The sequence below is a fragment of the Aulonocara stuartgranti genome, assembly GCF_965226115.1.
Source record: "Aulonocara stuartgranti genome assembly, chromosome: 10".
NCBI classification, from domain to species: domain Eukaryota; kingdom Metazoa; phylum Chordata; class Actinopteri; order Cichliformes; family Cichlidae; genus Aulonocara; species Aulonocara stuartgranti.
In genome coordinates, this window is record NC_138946.1 from 2,919,460 (window position 1) to 2,933,306 (window position 13,847).

General features: G+C 38.8%; 1 protein-coding gene across 1 annotated transcript in view; it reads left to right on the forward strand.

Moving 5' to 3' along the window:
* The first annotated feature begins 7,890 nt into the window (after nucleotides 1–7,890).
* The window catches only part of LOC309716359 (uncharacterized protein), a 47,451-nt gene continuing 41,494 nt past the window's right edge, over nucleotides 7,891–13,847 (forward strand). Inside the window, exon 1 of the mRNA XM_082550104.1 lies at nucleotides 7,891–8,183. Coding sequence (XP_082406230.1) covers nucleotides 8,163–8,183 — 21 coding nt within the window. The 5' untranslated portion in view covers nucleotides 7,891–8,162. The remainder of the gene's footprint in view (nucleotides 8,184–13,847) is intronic.

Sequence of the window (13,847 nt, forward strand, 5' to 3'; positions counted from 1 at the left end):
CTCCTGTGCCAAGTCGTTCGACGCTGTGCAAGCGCATCATTAACACCGTGTCCAGCCTCTGAGATTGAACCTGACGATGGAGACCTCTTTGTCTTAAAAATGTAACCTTTTTTCTTTTTTAGGTTTTTTATGTGTAAAAATTCCAAGATGTGATGGTGGTTCGTGATTAATTCACCCAAGAGACTGAAAGGCAGCTTAGAAAAGCTACTGGAAGCTGAAAACTGGAGAACCTAAAAATCACTCTGATCAGTTTAATTCAGCTCATATTTATTTATAGAAGTTTTTATGGTGTTCAGAGTTCATCTGTAGGTTTGAAATATAAAGAGACAGAAACACTGACCTCATCGGAGGTCAAATACAGGACACACATGCAAATCATAAATCATAAAACACCATTTACGAACGGAGTTTATGATTAGTAGTATAAGAAAACTAGAAAAATTCAAATGTAAAGAAATACTGGAAATAATTTGATTTATTCATGATGACGTGAGAGGTGATGAAGCTGCTGCTGAGGCGCTCGACTCTTCTTCAGTGGGAATAAATAAAAAGGATGGTTTAAAGCTGGAGGTGCAGATTGACTCATAATTAACACTCAGTACTTGGATATTTCATATTTCCTGACACGTTAAAGCGGTGATGCTGTTGCAGGACTTTAAGGACTTATTTAAAAGTCCTCTGATTGGTTTTAACGTGGTTTCACTCACCTGAGTCCTCTGCTAATAAAACAGGTAATAAAGGAAGCTCTGAAGCACCGTTTTTAGCACTCAGCCAGCTCTTCAGGGTCACTTCACTGAGAAACCTTCCTGAAAAGCTGAGTATGTACCCAGGGCCCACAGAGGCTCGCTGGCCTGTAGTTCAGAGTGTGTCACAGCGAGCAGAGGGAAAACACGAATAAAAGCTGCTTTTGTTTCCACGAATCCTCGCAGATGAGCTCAAAGCCTCACATGTGCAGACTGAGCTCTGCAGTCCAGGCCTGCCGCCACATGCACTTCCTGCTCTGGCCCCACGGTGGGTCCAGTTCACCACGTGCTTCCTCCCTCTGCTGGATGCAGCTGGTAACTGCAGCGTACATTCAAATCACCACCAGAGAGGCAGGAGTGAGCACGTCATGTGCACGTGCTCAAAAGCAGATGGTATATTGGAGTGATGAGGACTCAGAGTCTGCAGGGCTGTTTCACGTGTTTTAACTCCTAAAGTTTGGATTTTGTGGATTTTGTGACAAAGTTCCTGTTTTTTGAAGACTTCAACTCAGTTCAATTTTATTTTCTATAGCACCAAATCACAACAACAGTTGCCTCAATGTCAAATTCAAATTTTATTTGTCACGTACACGCACATTGTGTGTGCTTTATATGCAAGATAAAGACCCTGCAATAATGCAGTGAAAACCCCAAGAGTCATGAGCCTATATGAGCAAGTGTTTTGGCAACAGTGGGAAGGAGAAACTCCTTTAAAAAGTTCAACAAATATTTCTTCAACTGGTTAATGAGATGCCGGATGATTTCAGGCTGCTGATCTAATCAGAAACTGTTTACATTTTAACCCCTTATCTGCAAAAACACTGAACAACACTGAGATCCAAGGATCAACCAGGGCTGCAGCTAAAGAACAGACAGCCTGGGGGGGTGGGGGCCACTGCACACCAGAAATTTGATTGGCCGCCCCACCAAAAATTTTGACGTCAACTTACTAAACCCGTGGTTGATAGGGGAGGACAAAAATCCCTCTTCGTTCCTGCAGGGGGCGCTCGAGTGACTGCAGAATGAATGGAGCTGTAAATCCTGTGTGGTAAACAGTTTTCATCTTATCAGTCACAGAAGAGGCTGGGACAGCAGATTCAGTTCCACTTTTAGCTTTCTGCTGATTTTAAAGATTTATTTAGTTGAAAATAAATAAAAAATTCTGTGACTGCACCACTTTAGTGCTTTACTCCATCCTTCATTCTGATTCTGATGTAAGCACCTGTGAAGACGTTCACTTCATCAAACACACGATCCGCCCAACTTAATGGCATCCAGTTAGAGGAGCTATAAAATTAAAATGATCCTCCTGTATGTTTTTATGAAGGAGGATCTACACAGACCACAGCTGTGTTTTGTATCAGTCTGTAAACACGTTAACCTGGGAGAACTGCTGGAGCCTCCAGTGGCCTTCAGAGGAACTGCAGCTGTTTTTGGACTTCAGGTTTTTGGTGTTGTTGTGCTTCTTTCCTGTTTTATTTTGGTAATCCTCCTCACAACCTCTGTTGTGCGCCTCTTTGTGGTTCCTCGCTCTCCTTCTTCGATCCTCGGCTCCGTCCTCATTACTTTCACCTGCGTTTGTTTCCTAATTAGCTCTCAGTGTATCTACAGTCCTGCTGTCTTTGCTCCACATCAGGTTTTGAGATTTTCATTTTATTTCTGCTGAGCCCTGCTGTGAATATGATTAAAGTTCACCTGCGTGCATGAATATTTCTCATATTTGCTCATCATGCTTGTTATACTTCCTTACATGTAGATCCTTTGCCTTGTTGAAAGATGCTCAATATTCCTGCCTTGGCTCTATTTTTAGACTTGGAAATGTAGACACTGTGTACTCAGGAGTCAGAGTCAGTCGCCATATTTAAACCCTGACAAGTATTTTTACCTGCTGAAAAGGAGACAGAGAGCTTCGAATATCAACCGACGGCTCGGAAAAGAAAATCCAAGCAAGACGCCGTCAACGAACGTTCAGTTAAATGAGAGACAGCTGCAAACATTTCCTTTAACTTTCACACATCTGGAAAAAGGAATGGAGAAAAATAATAATAATAAAAAATATGTGTGCATATAAAGAAAATGTTACGTTTTGTATGTTTATTTAATCTGCTCAGATTCTTGAATTTGAATCGACACTTTGAAGAAATCTCTTTCAAAACAAGACCAACAGACACACAAAGGAAACAACGTCATCACACACATGACCAACATGACAAGAAGACGCACAATCCAGAAAACATCTGCCTGTCGAAACAGGAACCATCCACAGCACAAATGCCATCCTTCAGCTCGCTAACACAGTCATAACCAATATCATTTCCTTAATGTTGTCAATTCAAACAAAGACTTTCTCCTGTCCATAAATAATTGTGAAATGAATAACAGTCTAAAATAATAAACACACCAGAGCAGTAAAATAAACCACAATCACTGTAAAGAAAAAGAATTACATTAAAGCAGAGGCTCGTTTCATAAAAACAAATAGGGACAAAAAGTCCCTAAATCCAGATTTGTGTCTCAGGTATTGGACCACCAAGGCCTCCACCCACCCAGACACCCACTCCACAGAGCACCAAACCACACACTGTTTGCTGTTTTAGAGGTTTTAAATTTAAATAGATCTGTTCAGAGTCCTGTTGGGTTTTTGGATTCCTCTTTTTCATTTTCAGTCTCTGGAGTCTCAGCTGTTGTATTTGAGTTTCTGTCACTGTTCAGTGTCGCTGTAGTTTGCATTTCTTTACTCATCAGTGATTTTTGTTTGCTGGTGAAGACTTTGAGTGGATTGTTCCTGCCTGTGTTGTGTCTTTGTGTTTAGCTGCCTCACTTTGAGTTTTGTGATTGGCTTGATTGTCTTCACCTGTCTCTTTCCCTTGGCTGTTTCCCTGATTACCTCGGGGGTTTAGAAAGTCCCACCGTCCTCTGGTCTGTTGTCTGGTCTTTGGGTGACCTCCCCGCTTCTTCGGTTTTCCTAAATAAAAGCTTGTTTTTTATTTCTCCGGTCTGTGTTAGGAGTTATCCCTTTAGTTCGACTCTGCATAGACTCTACCATAACATAACATAACATAACATAACATAACATAACATAACATAACATAACATAACATAACATAACATAAGTCCCGATTCTACCCTTAAACAATATCCTGTTGGAAAGTTAATTGTAAATGTTGCTCTGATCCAGCCTCGTGTCTTTCAAATATACGTTCACAGTTATTACTAATGAAGTGACTGCAGGCTGAATGAAGTCTTTATTAAGTCCTTTAATCCCAGACTTGTGTCACTTTAACACGATTAGCTGGAGGAAGCGCCTTCTTTCTTTTAGGTTCTGGATCACAAAGAAATGAAAGAATGAAATGTGAAAACATTACATAATAAGTGTCCCAAAAACACATCAGGCTTCTAAATGCTGACGACAAATGAACTCTGTGCAAGTCTGAGCAGGAAAGTTTGACTCATTTGTTTTACGGTTGCACATCCTGCATAACTTTCTGGAAGTTCAACACATGATCCCAACCCCCATCATTAAAGTCCATCTGGAGGCCAAATTGTAGCATATTTTTGATATATTTGTGCACAATGGTCGGATCTGGTCATGTAGTGGTCGTTAGAAAAAGTTGCATATGTCCATAAAACCTCTTGCAGTGGGACACGGTCATATTTTGCAGTCAGATTAGAGTGAAGAGGCAAAAACTGGAGCGTGGATCTCCCCGTGTCTTTACTAAAACCTCTAATCGACGAGTTTTGTAGTGTGTTTAAGTATTTCAGTGCAGATATAGTCGGGGAGGTCCTGAATGACCTCACACTCTCAAAAACAGTCACAGGGATACTGATGAACTATCCACACACTCAGCGTTATTCTTATTGGCCTTATAGTTGTGGAGTTGCAGTACTGTGCAAAAGTCTTGAGCCACTCCTCATTTCTTTACATTTTTCCAGAAAATGTGAAATGACTGAAACATACATCGAGAGACGATGCATGAGCTGAAAACCTGTTTCCCTTCCTTAACGATGGCTCCTTGACAACCGCACTGAGACCTGCTGAAGGTCCACATGTGTCTCTTGTTTTGGGGTTTTTTTAAGGACTTGACTTTCAGACAATGTTTATCTGCTGTACATAGTTTTTCTTAGGCCACTTCTTTTGTCCTCCACTTGTTCAGATTCCTCAAATTCTAAATAACAGACTGCACAGCAGGCTGAGATGTGCCAAGTCTTCAGCTAATAGCTGTTTGGGAATCAGCTTGTTGGTGCAAAAATCCTGTTTTATGTCAAACTGTGTTATCTTTGGTATTTTTCATAGATTAGACTAAAGAAATAGGAACAAAAGTGTTTTTGTGAAAAGCTGCTAATAAAAAAGTGCCTGAAGATACCATTTAAAACTTTCTTCTTTGCCAAGTTGTCTGTTATGTTTGGACACAAATGCTCAAAATGGTCAGGTACAAGACTGGACTGAAAAACTCTGAAAGACATTTTAAGGAGTTTGTCATTGAAACAAAAATAGAGGAATGAGTCTTTCACCACCGGTGGGTATCTGCAGAGGCCTTCCATGGTTATTTGGTACCTTAACCTTCCAGTTCTTTACAATAATGCTGTGATTTTGTAGGATATTATGAAACTATAGAACTAAAACAATGAAGGTGTCGTAGCCCTATGCTAATATACATATTCCCTTCCACTTCAGAATCCCCCCTCCTTAGTAAAAAAAAGGAAAGAAAAACTCAAAAGTCAGCAGTTTTCCTTATTTTACTTCTATAATTTCAAAACTGCAACAAAAAACATAAAAACATGGTACGAAGAGTCTGTGTAGGTTCTCAGTTATCCAGATCATGATATTCATAAGAGCTGGACTTTTTCTGAGGCTACGTCCACACTAATGCCTTTTCGTTTGAAAACGCATTGTTTTCTCTCCGTTTTGACCTCCCGTCCACACTGAGACGGCGTTTACCCCGAAGGAAAACGCAGCGTTTTGAACACGCCCTTGAAAACGCGTACATTTGAAGACGGTGCTATCGCGTCGCAGTGTGGACAGCAAAAACGGAGACTTTCGAAAAGAATGACGCATGTTAGTCATATGATGCAGTCATGTGATCAATTAAACTAGTGTGGACTCTGAGGCTACGTCCACACGTACCCGGGTATTTATGAAAATGCAGATTTTTCTACGTGTTTGTGCCTTTCGTCCACACCTAAACGCCGTTTTTGGTCACTGAAAACTGAGATTTTTAAAAACTCCTGCCAGGGTGGATATTTTCAAAAACTCGTTTACGTGTGGACGAGGTGTCAAAGGTGTGCGCATTTTTTGACGTCACACTGTGCGCCACGTTATTGTTTCAGTGAAATGAATTTCTACAATGGCGGACATAGACAAAATATTGTTACTGTTAATTTTACTCTCTGCAGTGTTTAAATGCTCACACATACACACACAGTTACTGTCCCTCCACACATACGACTCGGTTCTGCTTCTATGCGCCATCTTTGTTTACTCTTTCCCGCCCAGGCTTATTGACTTCTGATTGGCCAACATTTCTACACGGATAGGAATATAGCGCCACCTGCTGCTTTGGCATGTTCCTAGCAGCGTTTTCCTTCGTTTTTGGCTTTTATGTGTGGATTTTTTTAATAAACGAAAACGGAAAATCTTTGTTTTCAAAAATACCCGTGTACGTGTGGACGTAGCCTGAGATGCTTCACCAGAAGGAGTCTGTAAACCCTACTGGGGGTTGTCCCATTCACACCTTGGCTCATGACATGCATGATTAATAGTGGGTCAACGACCAGCTCCAAAGGGGACAACCCCCACTAAGATTTAAAGACCTGGGACTCTCCACCTTTTGGTTGGAGAACTGAAGAAGCCTCTTGGATAAGAGGTGAAGAAAAGAAAAAGAGTTTTATAGCTACGTGACTTATTTATTTGGTTTTGTTCGGAAGATTTGATAAGGAATAATCCTGTCTTTTAATTTCTGACTGATTGTTACTTTGAGTCTCTGTGTAATAAATACATGTTAGTCAGGAGGTCAAATTTATACAGAAATGTTTAAAAAAATGTTGTTGCAGGTGAAGAAAACCTGAAAAATGTAGACATTTTTTGAGGCGAGGGGCTTGTGCACATAAAAGCAGCACCTACAATATTGTTTCATAAAGCAGGCCCGGGGCTGTGTTTCACCTGCATGCGTGACATTTGGTACACACATGTAACATCAACAAAAAAGGCTTGTTTCATGTTTTTAGTCACGTGGTTTAACATAAGAGAAGATGTACCGCATTAAAAACATAGTTGGGAAATTCCTTCAGGACCAGAAATAAAAAAATTTTTTTTTTTCCTGTTGCTTTTTTTATGGACCCAAATGTTCGACGACCCAACTGCTGCTCAGTTTAGTTTGTCATTAGTTGAGCATTTGTTTTACAATTTTTTGTTATTATAAAAACTTTGAGTGGACTGAAGCAGTGAAAGTTCATTTATGTTGGTGTTAAAGAGGTTTAGCTGAGTCTTTGTACATGATAAAAAAATGCATGAAGGGAATCTGTCAGCACAACTCTGTGGGTTTAAATTATAATAAATGTGTAAAATAAGAAGTTTTGTTAATCCATTTTTAAACTGTGGAGACAGTGTAAAAACATATTTCTACAGCAGCTGGCAAAATCAGTTCTGTCATTTACTTGTTTGCATATTACTTAATAACGTTGGTATAGTATGAATGTCTAAGTCCGAGTATTTCCTGGGCTGATTCTGGCCCCTGGGCCTCATGTTTGACAAACCTGATATAGGGGGTATTCATCAGGGTAAAGATTTAAATCAACCCAAAGAGATAAGGACTGATTACATCTCCTGATTCTTTCCTTTTTTTCAAGTACATAAAGTTGTCTAAGATATTTTTTCATACTATTGTTCCTACTTTTATTTCAGTGAATTATTTTTATTTTTTAATTTATTGATCGCCACAGCTATAATTTTAGTTATTGCTTTATAATTAGCTTCCTTTAATAACCTAATGTAGTTATATGTTGTATATACATCCTTCATGTCGATATTATTACTTTTTAGAATCCGCTAAAAGGAGCCGCTGCGGTTAAACTGTTTGAAATGGAATGAAGTAAAGAGTAAAATAAAATAATAACCGTGTTACTGGGTTTAAACTGCCGTGTGTAAACCCCGCCCTCGTGTTCCGTGTCGGTCGGAAATACGTCACGTTTCTGAAGCTAAAGATGCTCCAACTCCGCTGTGAGAGTGACTTTAACATTAAGTTGTACTCTGTGGCAAACTTTGGCCACACCTAGATCCTGTCCAAAAAAAAAAAAAAAAAAGCTTTATTATTTTTATTTTTATTTTTTTTACTCTTCCTCTGGTGCGTTTGTTTGTGTGTCGGCGAGTCCCGGCGGCGTAACCGGAGAAGGGCCTCACAGAGAGGGGAATGCAGGACTGCAATGGAGCACAATGCAATACAGGTAAAGCCGATGTAATTTCCAAATAAAGCCGTTTATGTCGCTGGTGGCCGGCCGTTTTTTGACCTGTTGACGTGGAGAATATTTTAAGCTAGCGTCGGCGCGGATTGAAGCCTGAATTCTGGGTTTTATTTCATTTACTTTGGCCATGTCGTATTGAGTGTTTTCTCATATCAGCCAAACCCAGGCACGGAGAGTTGCTCTGACTGCAATTACAACTTTATTCAGCCAGGCTCAACTTTTTTCTGGCTCCTAATAAATCGGTGATATTTGTATTTTTCGTGGGGGGAAACAATGGGCTGTGACACCGAGCTGTCGCCTCGTTTCCTATCCTACCCAGCCGTTAAATTCCAGTTTAATATTTCTGATATTTTCTCCGTGTTAATGATTAATTTCTTTGTGTGTCGTGTCGACAGTTTCTTCCTCCGGCTACCAACCCCCACCCACACTAACAAGAAGCACATTAGCTCAAAATAAAATTAAATTCTTGCCCTGAAAATATCAGGAAACTTTTACCCTCCTGTTTTTTTTCCAGCCCCAAAGAAAAAGCAGCCGAGCTGCCATCGACATGTTCTCCATTTTTATGAGAATTAATTCCCAGCCCGACGTGATATTAGAGATTAGAAATATTTTCAGGACTAGGTGGAGCAGTGTTGCTTTTAATAGGAAGCATATTGATATTATGATCAAATCCTCCCGACATTTTGTCTCCGCTGTAATTGGCACAGTTTTAAGGAGGAATCTTATTATTGTGTGTTTGCGTGAAGGGGAACTGAAATGTGGAGTTGTTGTTTTTTTTGGTCAAGGCTATTTCAAGTGCAAAAAAAAAATCAAAATCAAATAAAAATCGAGCGAGCAGGAAACACGCCAGAGGACACACAGCGAGGGCAGCGTGGGCTTTATAAGAAATAAAAGTCATTTATTTGGACTGAAATGCTCCATGTGTGGCGCTGCGTGGATGTAGAGATATTTAATATTCCAGTGCTGCTTGTATATTTTTACAATGTCTCTGTTTAAATATTAATTTATTGCAACACTGAGAGTTTTTCCTTCAGTGCTGAACTTGTGAGCTTTTGAATAACAGGATATACCCAAGGTCAATACTGCTCGCTTTATTTAGTTTATTTATTTATTTATGTGCAAAGCAGGAGACGTTTTTTAATTTCTCTTCCTTCCTGGGTTGAAAACAGTGTTAGAAAAAAAATCTCACTGCATTATTGTCAGAAATATCACGAGAACTGACGCAGGCATGGTGCAGATTAAGGGTTTCCATCTTAAATTCCTGTGTGTGTGTGTGTGTGTGTGTGTGTGTGTGTGTGTGTGTGTGCGCGCGTTTTAGACAGAGGGCTGCCTCTCACAGCTCAGATTATATTATGTGCCTCTTATTTCCCTGCCTGTGGTAGGCTGGAGCACTGCTTCAGCCCTCCCCCAGGGCCACGGGGGAAAAAAGGAAAAAGATACTGGTAGACTGGGCTACACTGGATAATGGCATGTTTATGACACAGAAAGCTCACTTCATGCTGGCATTTATCATATATTCTCACTGTAATTAACTTAAATACATGTATGCAACTAATTCAGGGGCTGAAACTGGTTCTGCAGGACTAAATACTGACTTAGTTTGAGTCCTTTTCCTGCTTGTAATTAGAGTCGGGGGACACATTGATACGAAAATGAGTCAGAAACTAATTTAAAGGTGATTTTTGTGTTTGTTGGTGTAAATGAGCTCTCCCACTCAAATGCCTGCATGTCGGTGATTGATTGGTTAGACAATGAACCCATAAAACATGCCTATGAACTAGTTTGTCTGTTACAGCTCTTTGTGTTCCCATTACTCCAAATTCCTTCAGAAAGTTTGTTGTGCGTCTTTTCCTGCCTCCATGCTTACAAAGATCTTCCCTTCATGGTTAATGAGTATTCAGCTGAGTTTACACATTAATAAAAATGAATCTGAAACAAATTTCAAGGTGATGTTTATGTTTGAACTTTGTCAGACGAGTGTCTGACTGAAGATCACTGATCGGTTGGTTATTGATCACACAAATGACCTGCAGACATTTTTGTGTTACGTTGTTGTGTTTCTTGATTGTGTTTGATCAGATATGAGCAGCATAAATGTTTACAGATGATCTTATTGGAGGAAATTATTCGCCTCCGCTGTCGATATCGATTGATCTTCAGTTTGTTAAATGTGAGCTGAACAGTGAACGTAGCTTTGCTTGCAAAGATTGTAAATTAATAGATTTGTAGAAAAATACTCAGAAACCAGTTTAAAGGTGATTTTTCTGCTAGTTTCTTTTGTTAAATGTGACCCAAAAAAGTCGATTTTTCTGTTCCCAACTAGGGCTGCCACAAACGATTATTTTGATAGTCGACTAGTCACCAATCATTTTTGCTTTTTAGTGGACTAATCAGATCATCATCCATCTGCTCTTATATAACTATCATTAGCTTACAGCTTTAAGTGTTTCAGGTGCTAACTAAAAATAAAGACAAGATGATAGTTTATTAAATTTTAATGAAATTTGCAGATTGTTTCGGTGAAGTTTAATAAACTCCTTGCTATCTAAAATATAACAGGACACCGGAGTAAATTCTCCAGCATCTCACACTTCTGATAATCAGCTGTCTGCTTGACGTTTATTCAGCTGTGTAAAAACTATAACTTTAATCTCAGCCAAACCGATTTACTCAGGAACAAATAAAATACTAAAAAAAGCCAAACAATAACATGTTTAAGTTATCTAAGTGACTCATATATCATGTTTAACCTGAGTAGCGAAAGACGGCGGTGGGTTTGAAAACAATTTGCGGGGAGTCCGGTGTTCTCACAGCGCTAGTGAGCCTAGCCCCCGGCTCGCTATCGAGCTAGTGGGTAACAGACGTCTCCGAAAACGTCGGAGCGCTTTTGAAAATATGTGGTGTCCTGATAAACTGAGCAGATATTTGAGGTTTACACAGCTACATTCTCACCTGAAAATATGTTAAACGTTTATTTTGTGACCCAGAAAGAATAATAAGAGTAATATTAAAACTAACTAGCTGCCGCCATTGTTGGAAACTGAGCTGGGCTGCGCTATGAATTCTGGGACACAGCTGCTTCTTCTTCGGGGTTTAACGGCAGCTGGCATCCTTGTACATGCAGTGCTGCCATCTTCTGTTTCAGTCCGTTATTACACTCTTAAATCCTGCTACTTATTCCTGCGTCTTTTGTGATCTTACAAAGCTTCAAACGACGCGTCGACTATTAAACCAGTCGTCGATGTTTTTGATAGTCGACGTAATCGTGGCAGCCCTATTCCCAAGTGTAAAAACAATGATCTCATTGATAAAAGAAGTCGTTTATATTTCTGTGCTGTGTTCACTTTACTCAGATTTCCAATCTAAAGTTATCATTTCATGGATTCATTGATTAGGAGAGCCTCAAACATTTTGATGAACAATTAGTCAGAACTTAACCAACCCAGCGTTGAACTTGTGAGTAAATAGAATTTCTTTATGTATTTAAACGTATATAAAAGTCAAGACATCTGAGATGAATTGATTTAGATCCTGGAAGGAAATGAACGAGCGCTGATACCGATTTGTCTGCGTGGGGCAGCTGTGTGTTAAACGTGAGCTGAAGAGAAAAGCTGTTACTTTGTTGGGTTTTTGCTTTTTCTGCCATTTAAATCTTTTAAACTAAATTGCTCAGTGAGTCATTTGGTTCGTAGATTAGCAGCTGAACACGAATCAAACAAATGTGATGGTGATCTTTAAGGTCAAAATGTACGTTTCTTTCTTATGTGTTTGAGTAATAACCTGAGTAATAAGTACATAGATGACAAAAATACAACTTACTATCTCTACTTGGACACATTTTAATAACTAAAATGATGATCCAACATTAAACTAAGTGTTGTGTTGGTCCTCAGATGATAAATCAGAAGCACAGCAGGGTACGGTTACGTGTTTACTTAAAAATGACTTTTATTTCTCAAAATATCTGAATATAGGCTCCTGAATGATTACTGGTGTGTTATATTTATAATATAGCAAATATCGTGGTTTAAATATCTGCAGCTGCGTTGCTAACAGTGAGTGGATTTATGGTTAGTAGATTATCAGAAAATGATTTGGTCATTTTTAAGGTTAAACTTTGTGGACGTGGAGCTGAAAAGTAAATTTTCTCAATAAAAATGAGATTTGTGCTTAAATTTCCAGTTTGTATGAATGACTCACATCACAATTTAAGCAAGAAAATCCTCTTATTTCCAGCTTAATTAAATTTATGGTTCTCCTATTCAGTCTCCACAAAGCACCACTGATTCACTAAAATACAAATTTTGATGACCAACAAATCAAAAGTTTGTTTTTCAGCTCGTCGGGTTTGAACGGAACATTTCTGGTTTTCCTGCTCGCACATGTAGAGACTCCGAGACGTCTCAGATCATTTGATTTGGGTCACAAATAATCAGCAGAGTTGAGTTTTGCCCGTGTATGGTTTTAAAGTTTCTCCTCCTGTGTCAGCGTGAGATGATTTGTGGTTATGTCTTAGCTTGCTGTACTTTTGTTTTTTCCTGCCCATACCTGCACATATCTACAACTCCAGGGATTAACGCAGTAGTCGTAGGATTAGTTGCTGGGCTTGTTTTTCTGTAGCTTGAACTAAATTTCTTACTTCCTTTATTTTTTCCTTTGTGTATTAAGAAAATAAAGTTTCATGGATGAATGGAGCAGGGTATGGACAGAAGATAACCCAGTCCTGTTTCTCATTATTGTCTAACTGCTCACCAAGAATCATCCACATTTTCGTTTCTGGCTTGTTGAAATTTGAGCTCAGTGGTATTTGTTCTTGTTTTTTACAGCTCTTATATCCACAGACATCTACACCCTCAGGGTTAATTGATTAGTCGACAACAGAGGAGTGAAAAAGTAGCAGTTTTAACGACTCATTTACAATCACTAAGCAAAAATATAATCCCAGCTCTCTGAGTGTTAGCTGAGCAGTCGTTTTGATCCTGTTATCTTTGTTTTCCTGCTCGTTTGGCTGTAAAAGGTTCGATCTCTACAAATAATCTGCTTAATCGATTTACCAAACAAGCTGATAACAATATTTCGTCAATACATCAGCGTTTGTTCATGGAAAAAATCCCAATTTTTTATTTTCATCTTGTGGTTTGTTGTTTTTCTCTGCTTGAATATTTCTGCTGCATTTTCTTATTGATCTGCCAACAATATTGATGATTCATTGATTTGTTGGACGACTATAAGTTAATTTTTCATTTCCTGACTAAACACATTTACAATTTTTCAGCTGAGCTTCTTAGCTGAAAAATGTGTTTAGTAATATAATTTTTGATAAATTAATTTGATAATTTGATCCAGATTTTATTTTTTTAAATAATAAATACAAAATCAGTTTGGCTCCAGCTCTCAGATGTGAATATTTACTGACATTTGTTCCAGTCTTATTATATATTAAAGGTCATGTCTGAGGTTTAATTAACTGTCACTTTTATTACACTTATATACACGTATATGTATAAAAAAGCTGATTATTGTGTTTGTAAAAGTGCATTGAAACCTTTAACATGCTTTTATTATTCCTGGGAATGATCGTTTCTCTTTTTCCAAACCACATCTCTCATATTTGTGACTGATATGTACGTCTGTAGCACTGAATGC